This window comes from Scophthalmus maximus, chromosome 9, assembly GCF_022379125.1.
Source record: "Scophthalmus maximus strain ysfricsl-2021 chromosome 9, ASM2237912v1, whole genome shotgun sequence".
Taxonomy (NCBI): domain Eukaryota; kingdom Metazoa; phylum Chordata; class Actinopteri; order Pleuronectiformes; family Scophthalmidae; genus Scophthalmus; species Scophthalmus maximus.
The window spans coordinates 24,903,888-24,925,000 of record NC_061523.1 but is presented as its reverse complement, the minus strand read 5'-3'; the positions used below and the strand labels follow the sequence as shown (position 1 = coordinate 24,925,000).

The following is a 21,113-nucleotide window of genomic DNA, read 5'->3' as shown; positions in this document are numbered from 1 at the left end:
TGCTACTTTGAAGCCGCCAGTCTTTCGCAATTTGACCAGCGCCATGTTGGCGATGTAGAATTGGGGGTGTGGCCTAACTGAGAGCTCGTCCACTGCTGGACGGCACCAGCTCTCAGTCACGCTGTATCAAATCTCTCGACTATGAATCATAGTAATACATGAATGCATTAATGGGGAAATGGGTCTTTCTCTGATTGCATTGAAGTATTGTTTAGGGTTTGAGAGTAATTCATTTGTGGGGACTTGGAAAAGCACACAATTAAAACAAAGCATGGTTATGTTAATATTTTTCTAACTTTCTATAGATGTCATGATAATATTGTCACTGTGAATCCACTGGCTATGATAAACAAATTCACCGGCTGTAACTGTTACCGTCTGCTGCCACATTTTGATTTGACATTATGATGAGAGCTAAATTATAGATCAAACTAAAAAAAAAGAGCTGTTTGCCTGATTTACATAAGCGCTGTGCTCACAGATCAGATCGCAGCTCTTCACAAAGATCGCCTGCTTCCATTTCACTCAGAGTTTCATCCAGAATTATTCCATCTCTCTCTCCCGAGTGAACTGCAGCTGACGTCTGGTACGGGAGGAACTGAAGGACCTTCATGACGTCTGTGGAAGACTCAGATACAGGTCGGCTGACCACCAAGCACCGTCGTTTCTTTCTCATTTCAACAGATTTCTCACGACACGATCGACGTCTCCTGTGGCTCAGGGCGAAATCACGTCTCCCACGATATCATCTCCACCGCGTGGAGTCGGTGGCTCGTAGCGATCCAGGCTCAACGACAACCCATGTTGTTGACCATGTGCACTGTGTCCTCACAGAGAAGAGGCTCAGGTGGAGCTGGACGCGGCGTAACAAAGACTCTGGAGCCTTTCGATTCCAGTTAGTGAGGCAGCGAGGACACAACAGAAGCGTCCCGACCCCGTCGCCAAGCAGGAATATGTGTCGTGACCAAAGGTCCATTGGAGGCAAATACAGATGACTTCTACTGTTGTTTAGTGCCTGAATCGAGTCACAGCAATAAGATGCTTCCATGCCACAGAGAATATTTAAATTGAATTGATTTAAAGAGTAAATAATTCTGTAAAGTCGCTCACTTTTAAAAAGAGGATTGAGTTGAAATTACACATCGGCAACTATTTCACAATTTGCTGATCGACACCGTTCGTTTCCATTTCCCTGTTTGGGTCAAAGGACGGAGGATGTTTCACAAGTTTGTACAAAAATACCCCAAAAATACCACTCTGTGTTGAACTTAACTAGATGCACAGACGACCTTCAAACTCCACGACCCAACACTAACATTGTCTTCTTCCCTTCAGGGTTGTTTTTCTCAGACGGAGGAAATTATACAACTGCCGTCAACCTGTCCCCCCGAGAAGAAACGACATCATCACCGCTTGTTTGGGCAAACGACATCGGATCGACGTGTTCACTCTCCGGTGCCAGAGCCCTGGAGTGTCCGTCACCGGGGCGGAGGAGGGCGGGAGGCGACAGTCCGTCCACACGGGGATGGATGGGACGAGACAACACCGTTTCCTGTTTCCTGTTTCCAACATATGACTGTGATGGTTCCCTATCTTCAAAATCTGGGCATCACCGTAACTGTAACGATGAAGGTGAATTATTCATTTCACCCCCCAAACCACAAAACCTGAACCAACTAGCGTGATCTTTCCCTTCACACAAACTGACCTTGACCACCGTGTTGACACATGCAGTTTCCAACACATATCTGTGACAGTCATCGGAGGCTCACGGAGACATAACGTCGTCCTGCCAATGACGGGGCGTCAAATCAGACAGTGGAGATGCAGGGGTCAAAGACACACAACATATGGATGCCTTTAATCTTGGAGACGTGTTTTTTATTACTATTATTTTTGTTTCAACGCTTTTAGTCGCCAAAGGTCCAACAGTCGCCCTCAAAGTCGTACACACTCATCCATATCCGCCCCCTAAATATGACCAACTTTTCTCATCGAGATGCCATGAATTATTCCCTGGGGAAAATAAACCCCATGTGGCAAAATTAGAGAGAGCGCTAATGAAACTCCTGGATTCTCTTTGTCCAGATCCGCACAAAAATTGAATTTTTCTTTCTTGGCCGTGGAGAGTAGAGGCGTCTTTTGAACCGTTGAATTGTGGGTGGAGTCTGACGGACGGACCAGCTGTCAATCACACTGTATCCCCACGCTAACACGGTGCTTTATCGTCTACATTTTACTCTAAATTAGACCATAATGTTACAAAGTGAGCATCATGTGTTGAATAAGACTTGAAACTAGAGATTGAACCATAAGCTCCTCCGGAAAATCTTTTACTGACGTTATAGATCAAATGAGAAGTAACGGACAAGGGTGAAAACATAACCTCCTTGGAGTCTGAGCTTCTTCAAGTATCAAACCTTATAGTGCTCAACGTTTGATCTGATTATATAGTAAAAAACATAATGTACCTTGCGACAGAAGCACTCTCCCTCTGTGTTGTGTTACTCTCTCAGCCTCTGCTGGTCCACTTCAGAAGCCTGAGTGGAGCCGCTGATCGAATGGACGTAACCGGCCCCCCCCCCCCCCCCCCCCCCCCGCCTGCCGTCGTTGATAACCCCATGATCAGAGTTTGGATTTGCTTTCATTATTCCAGATCAATGCTGGCTGCGGCTCCTGAGGAGACCTGTGGCCAAACGCTGAGGCAGCAAATGAGAGCGAAGGAAGGCGGGAAGGGAGAAGAACAGCTGAGTCACCCTGTGCCAGTGTCTAATGTGCACATGGCGTGGAGAGAGGCGGAGTGGAGGCGTGGGCTAATGCGAGGCACCAATCATTAGCCGTAAGTGTTGCTCATTATGTTCCTGAAGCCTCTGAAGACCTGAATCCCTAATTGATTTCACCCTGGCGTTTAGCAACACTCAGAGAAGCAGAGGGCCCCCCCTCCCCCCCCCCCCGGTACGAGCTGACGGGCAGCCCTCGCTCGCAGAGAGAACGCTCGCTCGTCACCGCCGATGAAGGCCTGATACTCGGATGGCTGAGCGGCGTCACACACTCCACTGCTCCTCCAAGAAACCGCAGCGGAAAACATTCGAGCATTTCGCTCCGTTTCCTTGTCGGTCTGCTTCCTCGCCTGGGAAAAGGAATTCCACATGTGGTCACAGGAAGGAACCTCCAGCGTCACGCGCTCACGTTCAATCAGTGAACGTTGCTCATTAAAATCCACCGAGCGAACGTGAACCTTCCTTTTCAGAATGAACTCGTTTTCATGACTAAGACTCTTCCAGACGGAAACAGACCATCAGGTAACGAGACACGTTCCCTCAGATAGTGACCAGAGTCTTTATGAAGCTCAACCGCAGAAGGAAACTTTATCTCGAACGCCCTCTGTTCCACGAAGGGAGGGTAACGGATTACAATTAAAGGCTCGCTGGCGTTTCAGTGAACAGGAAAAACCCTTAATCTCTTAACAGGGATTTTATTTTGGAACATAGTTGATGCAACAACAGCAACAGCCGAGCCAAGTGGCCGCGCGTGTTCCACCCTCAACGGGACAATAACGCTCCAGATGAGTGGTCGGGGACAACGCTGCTGAAAACACGATCATACAGCTGAGCTGATTAAAGTTATGTTTGTGCTTTAACTGGTATGAACGTGATATGAAAAGGCACCAGGAGTTTATCCGCCATAGTTTTCCACTTCAACGTCCCCGGCAGTTTTCATTTGACCAGCATGTTTGGTTTTCTCTCTGAAGGTTAGCGGACGAGAGCGATGCCACTTCCGTGTGTGCAGCGAGTGGGGAACTGGCTTTACGACTGGAGAACTACAAACTTCTCTGAAGCTGATTTGTGAACAGGTTACAGTTTGTCCATTAATGCCTCAAACCAACAGAGAAAAAGAACCTGAGTGTTAAAGGGCGACTCAACTGCTGGAACTATTTCTTCTCAGCATCTAGGTTTTAGCATTGCGCTAGCACATGGTATCAAACCTGCGATAACAAGTTCACCAGGAGATAATCGATCGAATGTGAGGTTGGACAGAGTCGGACTAGTTGATCCCGATTCCAGTCTTCATGCTAAGCTAGGCTAACTGCCGTCTTGGCTACGGCTCCAGACGTGAGAAGTGTTGGGCGATCTTCTGTCCATAATTATGTCCATAATCCAGCATTCGAATCGCAACCAGATGATGCTCGTCGAGGAAACTCCTCTTTCCCTGCAGCTTCTTTTACACACAGACTGTAAATAAAGATGGACTGTCATCTGAAGCCTGTCTTCTGTGTCCTGACCAGCAGAGGGCGACTCTGTGAGAACGTGACTCTACTTCTCACTTGGTTCATAACGTTAGTTTATGGTTCAATCTGTAGTTTCAAGTCTTCTTCAACACAGGATGTTCATTTTGTACATTATGGTTCATTTACAGTCAAACAGACCATAAAGCACCGGATGTGTTAGGGGCGTGGCTACAGAGTGACAGCTGGTACCGTCCAATCGGGTTGCAGGTTGTAGGAAGACGAGCTCTCGGTCAGGCCACACCCCACAATTCTACGTCGGGTTCCAAAAAACAAGATGGCGCTGGTAAGAAAGATAAACTGGAGTCACGAACGGACGGGTGACGCCACGACGCGTTGCAGCAGCACACAATGAACACGTCCGTCTCGTGTCTCATGACAGAAATGCTCGGTAGCTGCGGAACATGTCCAGGAACCCGCTGAGTCACGGTGGCTGAGAGGTTATTGTTAATACACTCGGGATATTTATGGTGCAAATCTGTCTCCTGTCTGCTAATCAATAATGTATTATCATACATCAAGTTTTGGAAATGAACCTGCCCAGAAGTTAATTAGTTAGGGGACGGTAGCGAAACTCCGCCGGAGCGGGCGCTTGTTTTTCATTACACGACTTGGGAAATTGATCACGAGAGAGAGAGAGAGAGAGAGAGAGAGAGAAAAAAAGGTATATGTTATGATTTGTTATGATGGGAGACGTGAGTGATAAATACTGGCCGGGCTCCGGCAGAACAAATGAAACCGCCGGAGGCCAGGTTGATAAATAACACGCGGCTGAACCACGAGTGTCTGGCAACTGACACCGGATGATTTCTGAGAGCAGCGGCGGGCAGGGGGGCGTGCGCTCGGCCCGCCACCTTCTGTAGTGTCCCTGAGCAAGGCAGTAAATCCCCCAGCCCGACCCTGGCCTCTGACCTGTGACCTCTGACCTTCATGTTTCATGAGCAGCAAGAAGAAGAAGAAGAGAGACGGCCAATGACCCCCAGGGGGATCAGAGAGGATTATTGAATTGTGAATTGGTTGCAATAATCAGATAATTGTATTTGTTCACACACACACACACACACACACACACACACGTACTGTGTACTTTCCCTCAATCTACTCGTATCTCAAAATTGATCATTTTGCAGCGTCTCACATCTCTGGCTGCATTGCATTCTGGTCTTTTGAGTCCGCTGATTGCAGTCAAACACATTTAAGAACAGAAGTGTTCCCACTGTTGACGGATCAATGCACCAAGTTCAACATCCTCCTATCCTCAACTCTGAATGAACTCATCATCATCGTCAAATAGAACTGCAGGCGCGCGTCCGTGCGGAGTCTCGTACTCTTAGTCTTTAGGGAGTCGAGTTTTCAAATAAGTCAAACACAAACTTTGAGTCTCTGGTTCTGTGACACAGCTTCAGTATTTACACTCAGTCCAGCCTGAGCGGAAGGAGGAAAAAACAACATGTATCTTCCTTTCGTTTTCAAGTGCGACCTTGCACTTCCTTCACACACGGCCGAGAGCGGAGGCTCAGTGCTTTCTGATCCAATCCGGTTGTTAGGGAAACAAAGAAGGGGCCGGAGCTGCGCCGTGACCGTGAACGCGGAAGACAGCCGACGCTGAGTCACAAAACGGGCACAGCTAATGAACGCCACGACGACCTAACGTCACGGCGGCCGACACATCACTCGAGGTAATGTGACATTCCGCTAAGTCGCTCTGTCGCACGCGGTCTCACCTCGCCGTCCGCGCAGAGGGAATGAACCTGCGGCTGCCTCCCCTCCGCCGGGCCTCGTCATCAACAGCTCCTGACATGCACAACTCGCAGACAACAAGAAAAGTTCTCCAAATTTCCAAACTTCAACATCGTCTCACTTGGTGTCGATGAAAAGTGCGATTTCATCCGCTGCCCTCCCACGGCCAGGTCAAAGGTCACCTTCCAGGAGGAGCTCCAGGCACAACCCAACTGTTCGTGCCGGTAATATAAATCATAGATTACATTAGTGCCCCAATAGATCCTGCGTATGTTTTCCCCTTCAACAGCCACACAGACGATCTGTGACGAGCAGCAGGCGTGAGACCTGTTCCGATCACGTTCGTGTGGACCGCACGCTCGAATCCACTCGAGCGACTTAAGTGCTTTATTGAATACACACAAATCCATGGAGGGGAAAGAGTCACTCGCTGCACATTCTGTTTCTGGGGATGAAGATGAATAGTTTTGCGTACGGCTGCGGCGCCGTGGCGTGCGTCGCACAGCGATCTGTGCCACTGTGAAAACGAGCGAAGCACCTGATCCAAAAGAGGAAATGTACGTCTGCTCCTGCGGAGGAGCCGAGCTCTCGGAGACACTTTATTAGTTGCGGTTACACTGCGACAAACAAGAGCCTCGCTGTGATTCACCTCCACCGCCTGATTTCACTCTGTACAAAGAGCAGAAGAGAAAAAAAATAACCTTGTGCTTCTGTTTTTTTCTTTTTCTCTTTTTCACACTCCTGAACAACAACGCTGACACACATTCTGCACATTGTATCCAAATCAGTGACTTTAGATTTCCCCAGAGAGGGATTCGTGGCAAAAGTGTACATATGCTCCAGATTCAGCATAAACTTCCTTTCAGGGAAAACACACACACACACACACACACACACACACACACACACACACAGACGCACATCTAGAAATATCCAGGCACACATCAGCTTCCTGCTCTGACCTCAAAGAAAACAAATCTGCTGCTCCGACAACAAAAAGCTCCTGCGTGGTGGAAATGCAAAGAGGCGGAGACGTGGATGGCTGTTCAGAAGACCTGTCAATCACTCTGACTGACTGATTGGCATTCCCTGACGGTCACGGTGTGTGCGTCGGCGTCGTCGACCCCGTTATATTTATCGTTCCCGTGTGATTGGTCCATTGAGGACGGACGAGGCCCCGAAGGAGCGTTGGCGTCGCGTTCACCTCAGATTGTGTCCTGGAATTAAAAGTTATTTTTTGGATTTGTAATTAGTTAAGTTTTCTAAGTAATTAGTGTCATAAAATAAATTTTAAAAAATGGCTGAATACATTGGTTGAGAGACACAAAAAATTGTGGCGGTTCCATATTTTTTTTGCATCGTCTAATACCTCGGGAATACTTCAATAAACATGAAGAAAATAATATTCTCTTAAGCACGATACTCTGAGCAAACCTCACTTAGTACAGTGCTTGTGAGGGGGGTGGTGGTGGTGGGGCCCCACAGACACTTCTCATGTACAGGGCCCAGAATCTGGTGCTCCACCCCTGGAGGTGCTGCCAACGGACACGGTTCCAAACCACTCGGCCATTTTCTTCTAAAACTGATTTAAACCTGAACACGTTTGTGGGGACGAACGTTTTCCTGCAGGTTCAGTCTGAAATCTAAACTCTCAGCTCGGCTCTCCGGCCTCTTGGGTGAATAATAAGAGCGTGGACACACACACACACACACACACACACACACACACAGAGATATGTGCAAGCATTACATGTGTATTCATCAGGTCTGGCCCCGGCCATTGACAGGCTAATCAATGATTAGTACTAAGGCTGAATGCGGAATGAGGTGTGTGTGTGTGTGTGTGTGTGTGTGTGTGTGTGTGTGTGTGTGTGTGTGTGTGTGTGTGGGGTGGGGGGGGGGGGGGTAAAGATATATCAATTAAAGCAAAGGAACTGCAGCGTCCAGGGCCCGAGGAGCTGAAGCAGCAATATCCCGACTCTGGTTCATTAACTAAACCGTGTGGCGCTGAATGTAAGAAGTTCACTTTACTTTACATTGCAAAGCATTTTTCAACATCTTCCTTGATTTCTCAGGAAGAAATGTCTGGAAATTGATATTTAAAGGGGAAAAAAACCCCGTCATATTTCGGAGTTGGACAAATCTATGAGTTTGTACAATTTCGGTGCAGAACTCAAAAGACGGCTTCAAAAACTGGATCCTACAATTTCTGTAACATAATGAAAACTTTTTTATTTTTCAGCCTGCGCCTGGTAAAATAATTTAGTTTTTTTTAATTTCTCAGCCTTGACACAACTCCTCCTCCAGAGCCACAGAAGTCATGATAAACTCATTTTACATGAGTGTTCACAAGTATCAATGCATCAGTGAGTTATCCAATAATTAAATAAATATTCCAATTTGACAACTTGTTCATATATACACAATGGGGTTACGATTCATTTTAACATGTTTTAAAATGTTTTCTCCTTTAAAATATAGATTTTTATATCATTTAAAAAAAAATAAAAGTCTTGACTCCATGTGACGGAGTAAATCACTTCAAGTTTTTATATTATTTCGTTAAATGAATGAGGAAGCGTCACAAAGAGGCCTGGAGCCTGATTGGTCCAGAATCGACTGGCCCTCGGCTCTATACGTCACGAACGCCCCCGATTCGCTGTAACTGACGAGCACCGCCGATGTGAACGATGGGACTCGTCTGATTCATCTTCTCACGGGAAATTCAGAGACCAACATCCACAAACCAACAACCCAGTCAACTGAATCCACTGGGAAACCAGCGACACGTCGGGAGCATCGTCCTCGGCTGCAGAAGTATAATCTGATCAGATTGGATTGAAAAACTGTGAAAATGGGTTTGTTGAAAAGAAGAGAGAAGAAATAAAAGATTCTGAAATGAGATTACATCTTGACCTTCGGTACGTGACCTTGTTGCTTTGGGTCCAGGGTTGGGATCCTCGTCCCAGCATCATCCTACTGTCTCTTTCTCCTCAGACAATAAACACTCACGTGACCTCAGAGTTTGTATCTGGATCATAGTGATCCGATCAATAACCAGATCCTGGAAAGAGCAAAACAAATCCAGATCCGTGTGATCAGGATCAAACTTTTTGAACAACATGGGTCCAGGAGATGATTCTAAAATCAACCAGTGGAAAAAAGCATATGGCTGTAAATAAAGATTATTTTCATTATGGATCAATCTGTTGATCGTTTTCTCGATTAATCGATCAGTTGTTTGATTCATAAAATGGTGAAATGTGTTTCCCAAAACTCCAAGATGACGTTTGGTTTTGTTCACACACCAAAGATCTTCAGTTCACTGTCACAGAGCAGCAAAGAAACCAGAACATCTTCACATTCAAGAAGCTGAAATCTGAGAATTTTGACTTTTTTTTCATAAAAACTACTTGAACCGATTAATCGATTATTAAAATAGGTGTCGATTAATTTAGTTGTTGATTAGTAATCGATGAACTGTTGCAGCTCTACTAAAGACCCCCCCCCCCCCCCACTGCCTGTTGACAGTCTGCAGGAGCTGCTGCCATGAACACAGTCTGCCCACTAGCGGTCGCTTTTGCCCCCAACACACACACACACACACACACACACACACACACTCACACACACACACACACACACACACACATACACACACACACACTCACACACACACACACACATACACACACACACACACACACACTCACACACACTCACACACACACATACACACACACACACACACACACACACATACACACACACACTCACACACACACACACACACACACACATACACACACACACAACACACACACAAACACACACATTCAATCCTGCCTGGATCCAATGCCACTCACTCGCTCCAGCTCACCAGAACGCGCAGGCGTGCGCGCGCACGAGCAACAACATAACTCAACCCAAAGGCAACTTTGACAGGACCCCCCCCCCCCCCCCCACCCCCTCCCCCTCCAACACAGGGAGCAGTAATTGTCACGCACATCTCCAAACAGCAGCAGAGCAATAAAAATGCAAATTTTCAGAATTCACATACACATGATATATTTTCTTTCTTTCAGCCACGAGCTCCGCGTCGCGCCTCTTCTTACCTGATGAACACTACGGTTTCCCACAAATAGATCCCCAGCGCGTTCAGTCGGCACATTTTTGCCAGTCTCATTTTGTTTGGAGGGGAGGGGGGAGAGGGGGGTGACAAGGTGTTGTGGAGGGGGGGAGGGGTGGAGGTGGAGGGGGGGGGGGGTGAATTCCTCTCCAGATAAAAAAAAAAACACCAAAAAAATCCCTTTAGTGGAAGAAGGGGAGGAAGAGGAGGAGAGGGGAGGAGGAGGAGGGGGGCTCGTGGGTCGGGGTGAGGACCTCCAAGGTGATCCGTGGAATGTTCCGCTCCGTGCGTCGCGTCAGGTCCCGAGCCGCGGGAAGCTCATGACCTCAGCGGCCGTGGAATCATGACGCGGGCTCCAGGTGCCGCGCACACGCACGGGAAGCAACGAGCAGAAGAGAAGAGGGAAAGAAGAGAAATGTGCAAAATCCCACACAATCCACCGGGACGTCGCTCAGGACCTTGGACAGCGCTCGACCCACCGCGTCACGGACACATATTCCTGAGAGGGGTCCGGAAAAAACCACAGAAAAACAAAGGTATCACGGGGCAGTTTCGTCTGCGTGTCAGTGTCTCCAGAGGACCGTGGACCGACTGTGCGTGTGCGTGCGTTATAATCCCCAGGATTCCTCTCACGGATCAGACCCACGGAGACGGAGCGTCGCTCTGGATCCGTGCGTAACGGCCGCTGCGGGACTCCCGCTGCTGCTGCTGCTCGGAGAGGACCGAGTCTGTCTCCTCTCCCTCTTCGCCTCCTCCTCCTCCCGCTGCTGATGCTGATGATGCCCCTTCCTCTCGCAGCTGTCTCCCAGGGGCGAGTAGTAGTAGTAGTAGAAGTGATAGTAGTAGTGATGGAGGTGGTGCAGGTGGTGGAGGTCGTTGCACTTGGCGCTGCAGCAGCGAGGCTCAGCTACTCCCATTGTCTGCTGCTGGTCAAGTTGGAGACGCACCGGCGGCCGCCGCCGCTGCTGCTGCCGCGCTCCGCATCCGCTCCCATCCGGGCACCGCGTCCGTTCCGACGGTAACGGAGAAGCGGCCGAGCTGCTCTTCTCAGGGAGGCGAGAGCGCGTTAGACCGCCGAGCAGAGCTGCGTGTTGTCCGACCGACGGGGAGCCGCTTCCATGGCACACACACACACACACACACTCACACACGCACACACGCGCGGAGGTACAGTACAGGCTCGGTGCGCGGACACACACTGTAATTTTCTTGCTGCAGTCATTTAGCAAACTCCAAAAAACGCACCTCGCAGCGCGCGGACACGCCCACAGGGCCGCTGCCATTGGCCAAACGTGGTCCCGGAGGCCGTCGCCGATTGGCCGACAGAGGTGTCACCTACGGGGGGGGGACACACGAGCTCCCCCCCCCCCGTAGACATTCCTCCAGAAAGGATCATCGGTGTTTGAAGAAACTTACAGTAGAGTTTGAGTCTGATCTCACAGCACCTGTGATATGATCATAAAGAGAATCATCAGCAGTTTTATCATAATCAGGATGTGTGACTCAAACTCACAGGCAATTATTCAAATGTAACAGTAAGACGTACTATATATATATATAGTATAGATATACTATATATATACAGTAAAACATAAAAAGATGAAGGAAAACGAGTCGAAGTTTCAGTTCTGTGATGGATTTCTCAAAATGTAACAACAACTAAAAAAGTGATAGTTGCCATTTCATTTATTATCGGATTATTTCTATATTATTATTATCTTATTGCACAGGAACTTTTCTTTATAAGATTTGACCTCATGTCATTTGATTATTATAGTTATTATTGTGTCAGGAGAGAACCAATAAGTGATAACAGTTATGGATATCTCACTGATGTGACGTCATCACACAGTGGCTTATTGTGATTGTTTATCAGAGTTATGACGACCTGAGAGCAAATCAAGGAGGTAGTTCATTTTATCATGCATTACTTTCTGTGTTGTCAAATCAAAAGGTTTTTTGCCATTTGCCATCTGGTTTGTATTAATTCATAAGGCAAAAAGATGAAACAGATGTTACTGTTATATTATACACACACACATATACATATACATATATATATATATGTATATATGTATATGTATATATATATACGCAGGCGTCATGGTCTCCAGAGGATGGATCCAAATCTTTTCTTTTGTCGTCTGAAAATTCCCTCTGGTCCTAAACATCACACGTGTTCAGACGATGAATCATAATCATGATTCCCGCGACACTTACTAAGAAAGATCTTATTAAGAAAACTTACTGATTGAATGAAATCTACTGATTCCACTCGTGCTCCCCAGGGAGTGAACCCTCGTCTCATTACCATTCCTTTAGCATCACTCTCAGGGTAAGAACGAATCATCCGTGTGGTTTTGATCCATTCAGTATTTTTAGATTTGACTTTATCAAGTTATGCTTGAATGGTAAAAACCCGACTTCCGAGCTCGGAGTGTGGGAACGCAGGGTTAATGTTCATGAGTCGACCTCACAAGTCGTACGTCCGACTCGGAGGTCGTAATCACGAGTTCCGAGATTATAATGGAACGCAGGGTTATATTCTTTTCATATTTTTCTGCCAGTTAATGCACAATCGTCAGACAGTTCAATGTTTGAACAGTTTTAACATACTGTACGAGTTTGCACTAAACAGAAACTGTGTCTTTCAATCTCAATATCTGGAAAATTCTGCAAAAAATATCAGTTTTCCAAGAGGAATTCAGTTTTCCTGGTGGGTTGGTCACTATCACACAAGCAGGGGACATACACACACCGACGAGTCCTCCTCTTTATAATTCAGTGAAAAACAGGGGAAGTGCAGAGCGGAGAGGAAACACGATGAATATTTAAAACCATCACAGAGTCATTATGGCTCTTTATGTAAATGTGGAGCGAAAAAAAAGGCGGCGTGGTGTTTTTTTTATAGTCGCAGCTGGTTGGTGTCGGTTGTTGTTTGTGGAGCGGGTCGACCCGCTCGGCCCGACCCCGGCGCCGCGGGGGGTGGGGCCAGCGGAGGGGGCGGGGCAGGAAGAGGACAGAGGGAAGTGTCACAGTGAGGAAATGAACGGCATCAACTACATTCTTTGTCATTTAAAGACCATTTTGTCCTCAGATAAAAGAGGCAATCTGAAGACATGTTAACTTTAGAAAAACACAAAAAATCCATGTTTTATAATGTGATTTATGAATCATACGACGAGGACAGAAGCAGCGAGACTTATCGGGACTGTTGTCGACGTTCATTCTTATGTCAACAGACAGTCAGGGGCTGTTAGTGAGCTCGATAAAAGTGATTGAGATCATATTCGTGTATCGCACGATAAGTCCATAATGTAATTATGGTGACAGGCCTAGGTGGCCTTCTTCTTCTTCTTCTACGTAACGGCAGCTTGCCTCCTTCATGTTGCTGCCCTCTCCTGGCGCGGACATGGATGCAGCGTCTCCGCGGAACAGGTTGTGATCAGGAAAGTGAGGAAAGGTTTGAGATCTGGACAGATCTTTGACCGCGGGAGGAAAACGGGAGAAGGAAGTGACAACACACTCTGCTCAGACTGCGTGAACGCTCACAGTTAAATTCAAATTGATGTTTGTTGTTTTTCTTCCCGCATGTTCTCAAACTGCTCTGGAAAACAAATGACAGCGGCAATAAAGAAAACTCTGGGTTTAATAGAAGCTCAAATTACGTTTTAGGTTTGGTCCATCATCGCATCTCGCAATCAAAGAGGTTACCACGACAACCGCTCTGATCTATTCCTCGTGTTTTCTTTCAAACACAAAGTGGATTCAATCAAGACTTTCACACAATAACAGAACTCACGACCGTTCTGAACAGATTTCTATTGATTTGTCAGATTGCGTCGCTCAGAGTTTTGAACACGGAACAAAACATCTGTCTGTCATTGTTTCTTTAAATGAGCTACTTTATCGATCGCTGGACTCAGTGGGCTTCTGTTCTTTGTTTTTTTGCTTCCTGGGAAACTGACGTCAGTTGAAGACGCACGTGTGGATATTCATGTCCTTCGTGTATAATTAATGTTCCGATTCAAAGTGCGGAACATTAAAACAACGACAACAGCTCAAAGCTTAACAACACAAAATGTCTTTATTCTCCTAAATTTTAGATTTTTTGAGAAAATGGACCGAACCATTCAAACAGTAGCACATCACACATACACACTCTCTCGTGACGGTTAGTCCAGGCTGAGAGGGGATGGAGGGATGGAGTGATGGAAGGATGGAGGGATGGAGTGATGGAGGGATGGAGTGATGGAAGGATGGAGGGATGGAGTGATGGAGGGATGGAGTGATAGAGTGATGGAGTGATGGAGCGATGGAGCGATGGAGCGATGGAGTGATGGAGTGATGGAGGGATGTAGTGATGGAGTGATGGAGGGATGGAGTGATGGAGTGATGGAGTGATGGAGGGATGGAGTGATGGAGTGATGGAGGGATGGAGTGATGTAGTGATGGAGTGATGGAGTGATGGAGTGATAGAGTGATGGAGTGATGGAGCGATGGAGTGATGGAGTGATGGAGGGATGGAGTGATGGAGTGATGGAGGGATGGAGTGATGGAGTGATGGAGTGATGGAGGGATGGAGGGATGGAGTGATAGAGTGATGGAGTGATAGAGTGATGGAGTGATGGAGCGATGGAGTGATGGAGTGATGGAGTGATGGAGGGATGGAGGGATGGAGTGATAGAGTGATGGAGTGATGGAGCGATGGAGCGATGGAGTGATGGAGTGATGGAGTGATGGAGGGATGGAGTGATGGAGGGATGGAGTGATGGAGTGATGGAGGGATGGAGTGATGGAGTGATGGAGGGATGGAGTGATGGAGGGATGGAGTGATGGAGTGATGGAGGGATGGAGTAATGACGTCGTCGTTTGTTGTTGTTGTTGTTGTTGTTGTTAATAACCGGTAGGAAAATGTTTGTGGGATTGTTTCTTTAGTTTGTGTAAATTCTAAAACTTGTGGACAGAGGAATGAATATAAATAAAGATATTTTCTTATGAACATATTAAGCGGAGTGGGAGGAGCTACAGGTTTAAAAGGAGCTGCCTCGACTCTGGAGGTTCAGTCTGGACTTGGGCACAGAGAAGGTAGGAGATGTATTTTTAATCTAGTTTTATTTTTATTTTATTTAACTTAAGTTCATTTCATTTCATTTCATTTCATTTCGTTTCGTTTTTCTAGAGTTTTATCTGATTCATTCGGGAACTCACATGATTCTTTTGGGGCGATATCTTCGTGGTTGACTGATACCTCAGTCGCAGAGACCTCAGGGAAGTGAAAGTGAAAAGTTACTTGTCGTTCGGCCGGCGCTGGTTTCAATCTTCTGCTTCCAGCTGCTCACTACGACAAGGTGAAGCTGCTGTGACCTGCACCAGCTCATGTTCTCCCCTTGATACTCGCCAGGCGTCATCACAATGTGAATGTGTCCCCCCAACACACACACACACACACACACAGACACACACACACACACACACACACACACACACACACACACACACACACTCAACCTTGAGCTATAACATGGCTGCCACTGGCAATCACAGTAAGAGGCACATTTCTTCATATTCACACGAGGGGAACCACATTTAGCAATCTGCTCAATTTATCCAGACTGATGAATTGGACCACTGCTCCCTCTCCTCCCTCTCCTCCCTCTCCTCCCTCTCCTCCCTCTCCTCCCTCTCCTCCCTCTCTCCGTCCCGGTCGGCCCCCCGGCTCGTCGTCTTCTCTCTTGTGCGTCAGCCGTCCCGTCCTTGAGATGGCCGCCCGGCTCCCTCGCTCCCTTGCTCTCTCTCCCTCGCTCCCTCCCTCCCTCCCTCCCTCCCTCCCTCGCTCACTCCCTCGCTCCCTCCCTTGCTCCCTCCCTTGCTCCCTCCCTTGCTCCCTCCCTTGCTCCCTCCCTCGCTCCCTCCCTTGCTCCCTCCCTCGCTCCCTCCCTTGCTCCCTCCCTTGCTCCCTCCCTTGCTCCCTCCCTTGCTCCCTCCCTTGCTCCCTCCCTTGCTCCCTCACTCCCTCGCTCCCTCCCTCCCTTGCTCCCTCCCTCGCTCCCTCCCTCCCTCCCTCCCTCCCTCCCTCCCTCGCTCCCTCCCTTGCTCCCTCCCTCGCTCCCTCCCTTGCTCCCTCCCTTGCTCCCTCCCTTGCTCCCTCCCCCCCTCCCTCCCTTGCTCCCTCCCTTGCTCCCTCCCTCCCTCCCTCACTCCCTCGCTCCCTCCCTCCCTTGCTCCCTCCCTCGCTCCCTCCCTCCCTCCCTCCCTCCCTCCCTCGCTCCCTCCCTCCCTTGGTCTCTCTCCCTCACTCCCTCGCTCCCTCCCTCCCTCCCTCGCTCCCTCCCTCCCTCGCTCCCTCGCTCCCTTCCTCGCTCCCTCGCAACAAATGACATGGTGTCTTATTGCAGGTCGCCGTTCGATCGCCGAGATTTCCATCAGGCCAAATATGTAGACGAATCGACGACAGCCAATCAGAGCACAGGACTATGTCGTAGTTTGGGGGTTCTCCCCCCGGTGAAAGTCCGACTGCGAGACCCTCGATCACGGCGCTCCGGCGACTGGAAGTCGTGTACAGTCTGAACTGAGTTCATCAGGGTTCTGTCCAAGTCCACTTGTCCTTGTTGAACAGCATCATGTAATTTTAATAACATCTCCACTTTAGTTCCCTTCACGTCCAGTGTTATTAACTCTCCTCTAGCGTCTTTAGTCTCCGTTCATCTTTCCCAGAGTCAGTTGGTGTCAGTCCTTCTTCCACCTGCGTTCCATTCCACCTCACAACCCCAAAGTCGGGCTGGTGGTTTTTTTGTCTTCAAAACTCGGGGGTGTTCCAGTTGCCATTTCAGAGTTCCGAGATTATAATGGAACGATGAACCCGAGTTCATCTCCCTGTTCAATTAGTATCGCTTGCCTGAGATACCCGGGTCGTCTGACTTGTGGTTCTCCAGTTGTTACCGTTTTAATATCTCTGACTCTCATACAATCACATACAGTTATTTACAGTGCGATGGAAATCTTTTTGTTCATATACACTCGATCTGTATCCAGTAATCCAGAGGATAAACCTGGAGCGCTCTGCTCGCTGGGCACCAACACGCTAAGCCTCAGTGTTTCCTCAGGTGAATGTCACGCATGACAACGCCTCACCTCAGTCCCGTTGTCCGTCTCGCATGCTCAAGTCTTGGACATGAAAAAAAAAGGCTGTGGCCTTTACTTCCAACCTTTAAGCACCACTGAGCCAATTTCAAAATCTTTCATCCCTCAAGAAGACAGAAGACAAACCCTGTGATCTGCTGCCTCACCGCGGAGTGAAGGGCGGCGGGCGCTCGGCGGGAAACCATCCGTCAAAACCTCCACTGAGATTAATACCAACGGGCCGTGCCACTTTAGTCCCGAGGAGAAAAGTGCAGTTGTCAGTCGAACCTAATTGCGCTCTCATGGCTGCGTGAGGCCCCGTTGAGTTATCGAGAGCTCTACCAGGAAAATCATGATCCACGAGCAGCGGGAGGGTCGACGTCGCTCTTCACCCGCTGGCTGCTGACAGAAACCATACATGTGTGACAGACACAGATACCTTCTGTGATTTTTAAACGATTGTCCTGTTGCTAAGAGAGTTCCCTGTTGTTGCATCTGATCTTTGAATAATGTTTTTTCTGGCTGACATGGTGATAAAGTGAAAATACGAAGCGTCCTGTTCAAATGGAGATGCACTCTGAAGTGAAATGCTGTGTCTGGGTCACATGCCAGCGTTTTGCGGGAAACTGATGGAAACCAAATTTCTGGTCAAAATGAGTGAAGTGTGTATTTACAGTCTTCATTCACGTGCCTGTTTGAGACCTCGCCAAACAACAGCATCAGATATTAGTGTGTTGTATGAAATGGTGCTGAAAGACGCCTACCAGGCTGGAATGTGTTTGTGTGTGACAGACGTGAACGTGTTCACTGCTCCTCAAAATAGAAAACCATGCTGCACAATAGGAAGTCTAGAAACACGCAAGCGGCTTTGTGGAGTTTTGCCTGAGGCCACGACCATTATCTCATTCATCCTGGAATTCTAAAGGTGGCGGACAATCGGAGTAACACTCCCGACATTTTCTGGTATTTAATACTCGTTAATGCTGCGTTTCACTTCAATCAAAGGTCAAAGGTTAAAGGTTAAGGTTCGTTGACGCTGCAGACTGAAGTTAGCGTCAAGCGACAACTGTTTTCTGACCTGTCAAAATGAAATCGTTATGACGCCAACGTAGGTTCTTCTTTCGCTTTTCTGCCATATTTCAATAGCTAGTCGGAGGAAACAGAAATACGAATCTACTGCACAACCAGTCGCATTGCGATCTCTGGTCGTGTTGTAGCTCGCTGTGTGAGGTGCTGCTCCGAGCCGGTGGCTAACACTAGCATGCTCACGAGAACGATGCTAACGTGTCGATGTTTATCACGTTCATCCTCCGCCCGACTTCACCGCAGATCGTTATTTCATCCGCTGCTTTCTGTCACTTTGAGTCGCAGCTCATTGTTAACTGTCACACAAAGTCCAAAGAAACACGAGAACGTGACTCAATACATCCATTTTACAGCTTTTTGTGAGAAACACAAGCTTCTACTTAAAGCATTTCACACATTCCTCATTCTTTGTTTCATGCTTCCAATCGATTCCTCATCCTGCACCATTAACTGTGGATTACTGTGTGAACAGGCTGCGCAGATTAGCAGGACCGTGACCCGACGACCCTCTGACAGCAGGCGGGTCACGGAGCCATGTGCTCACAGGTGCAACATCATCCACCTTCATGCAGCCAACAGGGAGGGAAGACTTGATCCCACCAGGGAGGCAACGGAGAGCAAACACAACCACACACACACACACACACACACACAAATACATATCCTCGTTCAAAACAGCAAGGCTTGAATGTACTTCTGCACGCACGTACAGTACAGGCACTGTACAGACATGCACATATTGCACACACACACACACACACACACACACGCGCGCGCGCATCTTGTGGAGCAGGTAATTCCCATGGTGTCCCGAGCCAGAACACAAGATGACCTCTGATTTAAAAATTCAACGCGCCATGTTAGACAGCGTGAATAATGCATGAGGCCGGTCTGCTTGTGTTATTGCCAGGAGGAGGATGCAATTACATTTCCCTCAGGTGTTCAAGTGCTGCAGAGTAAAGGAGAAGGGGAAGGAGAGAAAAAAGAAAAATAATAATAATGAAATTCCTTCTGGGATTCTGTTCTGGAAGTTTGGGGCCGAGCGGGAACAAAGCTGTGATTGTGCGGCTTCTCGCTCACTGCAGTTATTGCACAGTTGATCAGGAGTTAATTAAAAAGAAGATTGGACGTTTAAAGTGCGACTGTGTGTTTGGGTGTTTATTTGAGACACGTGATAAACTGCGTGTTCGGCCCTTTAGCCGCTTGCGAAACGTAATCTGATTCTGACTTGATGAGAAGTGTTTTTTCATGGTTCTTATTTCTGGGTTGGCTTTTAATAAGTGAACTGATTTATGAGTCGCGACTTGAGGCTCATAAATTGGCGACATTTTCATTAGCATCTTATAATCTTATAGTGGCCGAGTATTTCATTTGAGCGGGGTGATGCGATATCTGCCGGCTGCTCCAACATGAACGTGTTTTCCTTTCTTGAGCGTCGTTCTTCCTCGGTCGCCATTTTCACGAGTTTGAAAATACGTCTGCGATGCGTCACCTTCCGCAATGAGGCCAAGATGGCGACGGCTGATCGTGAGAGGCGTCCATCGTGTCACTGTCGGCCAGTGTGATTTAAATTAATATATGGAACTGCACTTTAAATGGTAGTCGACATCTCCGCTGTCTGTAGAACCTGAAATAACTTTGTTTTGCTTTAGAAACCCACCAAGTTCTTTTCTTCTTTATAAAAGCACTTTGTCATGGAACCGCTAAAGTCCCGTAAGGTGAAATAACTTATTTCTGTTTTTGAAATGAGCTCAACTGTGTTGGAAGCAACACATGACATTAATTCACAGTGTCAGAGAACTGGTTTTGCTCCGCCGATAAAAGGCTGGGCGAACAATACAGTGGAAATTAAAATGAAACAATGAAAAAAGGATTTATTGAAACAATAACTTATAATGAAACAACGTTGGGGGGCTGGAGCCAATCCCAGCTGACATTGGGCGAGAGGCGTCCTGGACGAGTCAATGACTGAACTACAAAAGACAAAATAAAATACTGCAATAAACCAGAATAATGATACTAAAAAAACAATAAATGTAGGAATTTGATTGACAGGACAGATTGTTGAGTGACAGGAGGACGAGACGCAGCAAAGGTCCGCCTCAAGCCTCAGTATCTGTCGACGTCGGTTTGGTTTTTTATTTATTCCTGAGATTTCTCCATAATTCGATCGATGTGTTCACGTCTGAGACACATATTTTCTTTTCATTGAACTTTGGTGTTTCATCTTCAACTTTCAATGGATGAATTTATAAATACAGACCCTATTAATATTCTTATGATCAAATGCAAAAGACCGGTGATGTGAAACATCCACAGTTAATGTTCTGAGAAGTGGGGAGGTGATATGTAACAATGTGGACGTCACCCTCGGGAAGATCATTTCATTCTGTGGATCGAAAATAATGACGAGGAATGTGGAGTGAACTTTGACCTCGTGGGAGTGGAGCGCGGCCGCCCGTCCGCACACGGACTTCCTGCCCCGGGGAGTTGCATGCAAACCTGCCAGTGAGTGCAAACACGAAACGGGTCAAAGGAACTCACGGGCGCGTCGCAGGGACGATGTACAGCAACAACATAAATACTCTGAGTCACATGATGTAGGGGAAAGAAGGAAGAAATCATTGGGCTCTGTTTGGGTTGATGTTGACGAAGGGCGACACGAGAGGAGAGCAAACGAATGTTCATTATCTCACGGCATCGGAGACGCTTTAAAAAATAGAAAGTATAATGACGATCACGTCCCCAGTG

The 21,113-nt window shown here is 47.6% G+C and overlaps 1 protein-coding gene across 2 annotated transcripts in view; it reads right to left on the bottom strand.

Moving 5' to 3' along the window:
- glra1 (glycine receptor, alpha 1) overlaps nt 1-10,253 on the bottom strand; it is a 94,739-nt gene extending 84,486 nt beyond the window's left edge. For both annotated transcript variants that reach the window (XM_035650224.2, XM_035650225.2), the window contains exon 1: nt 10,141-10,253. In XM_035650224.2, coding sequence (XP_035506117.1) covers nt 10,141-10,211 — 71 coding nt within the window. In that variant the 5' untranslated portion in view covers nt 10,212-10,253. The remainder of the gene's footprint in view (nt 1-10,140) is intronic.
- Between the last annotated feature and the right edge of the window lie 10,860 nt (nt 10,254-21,113).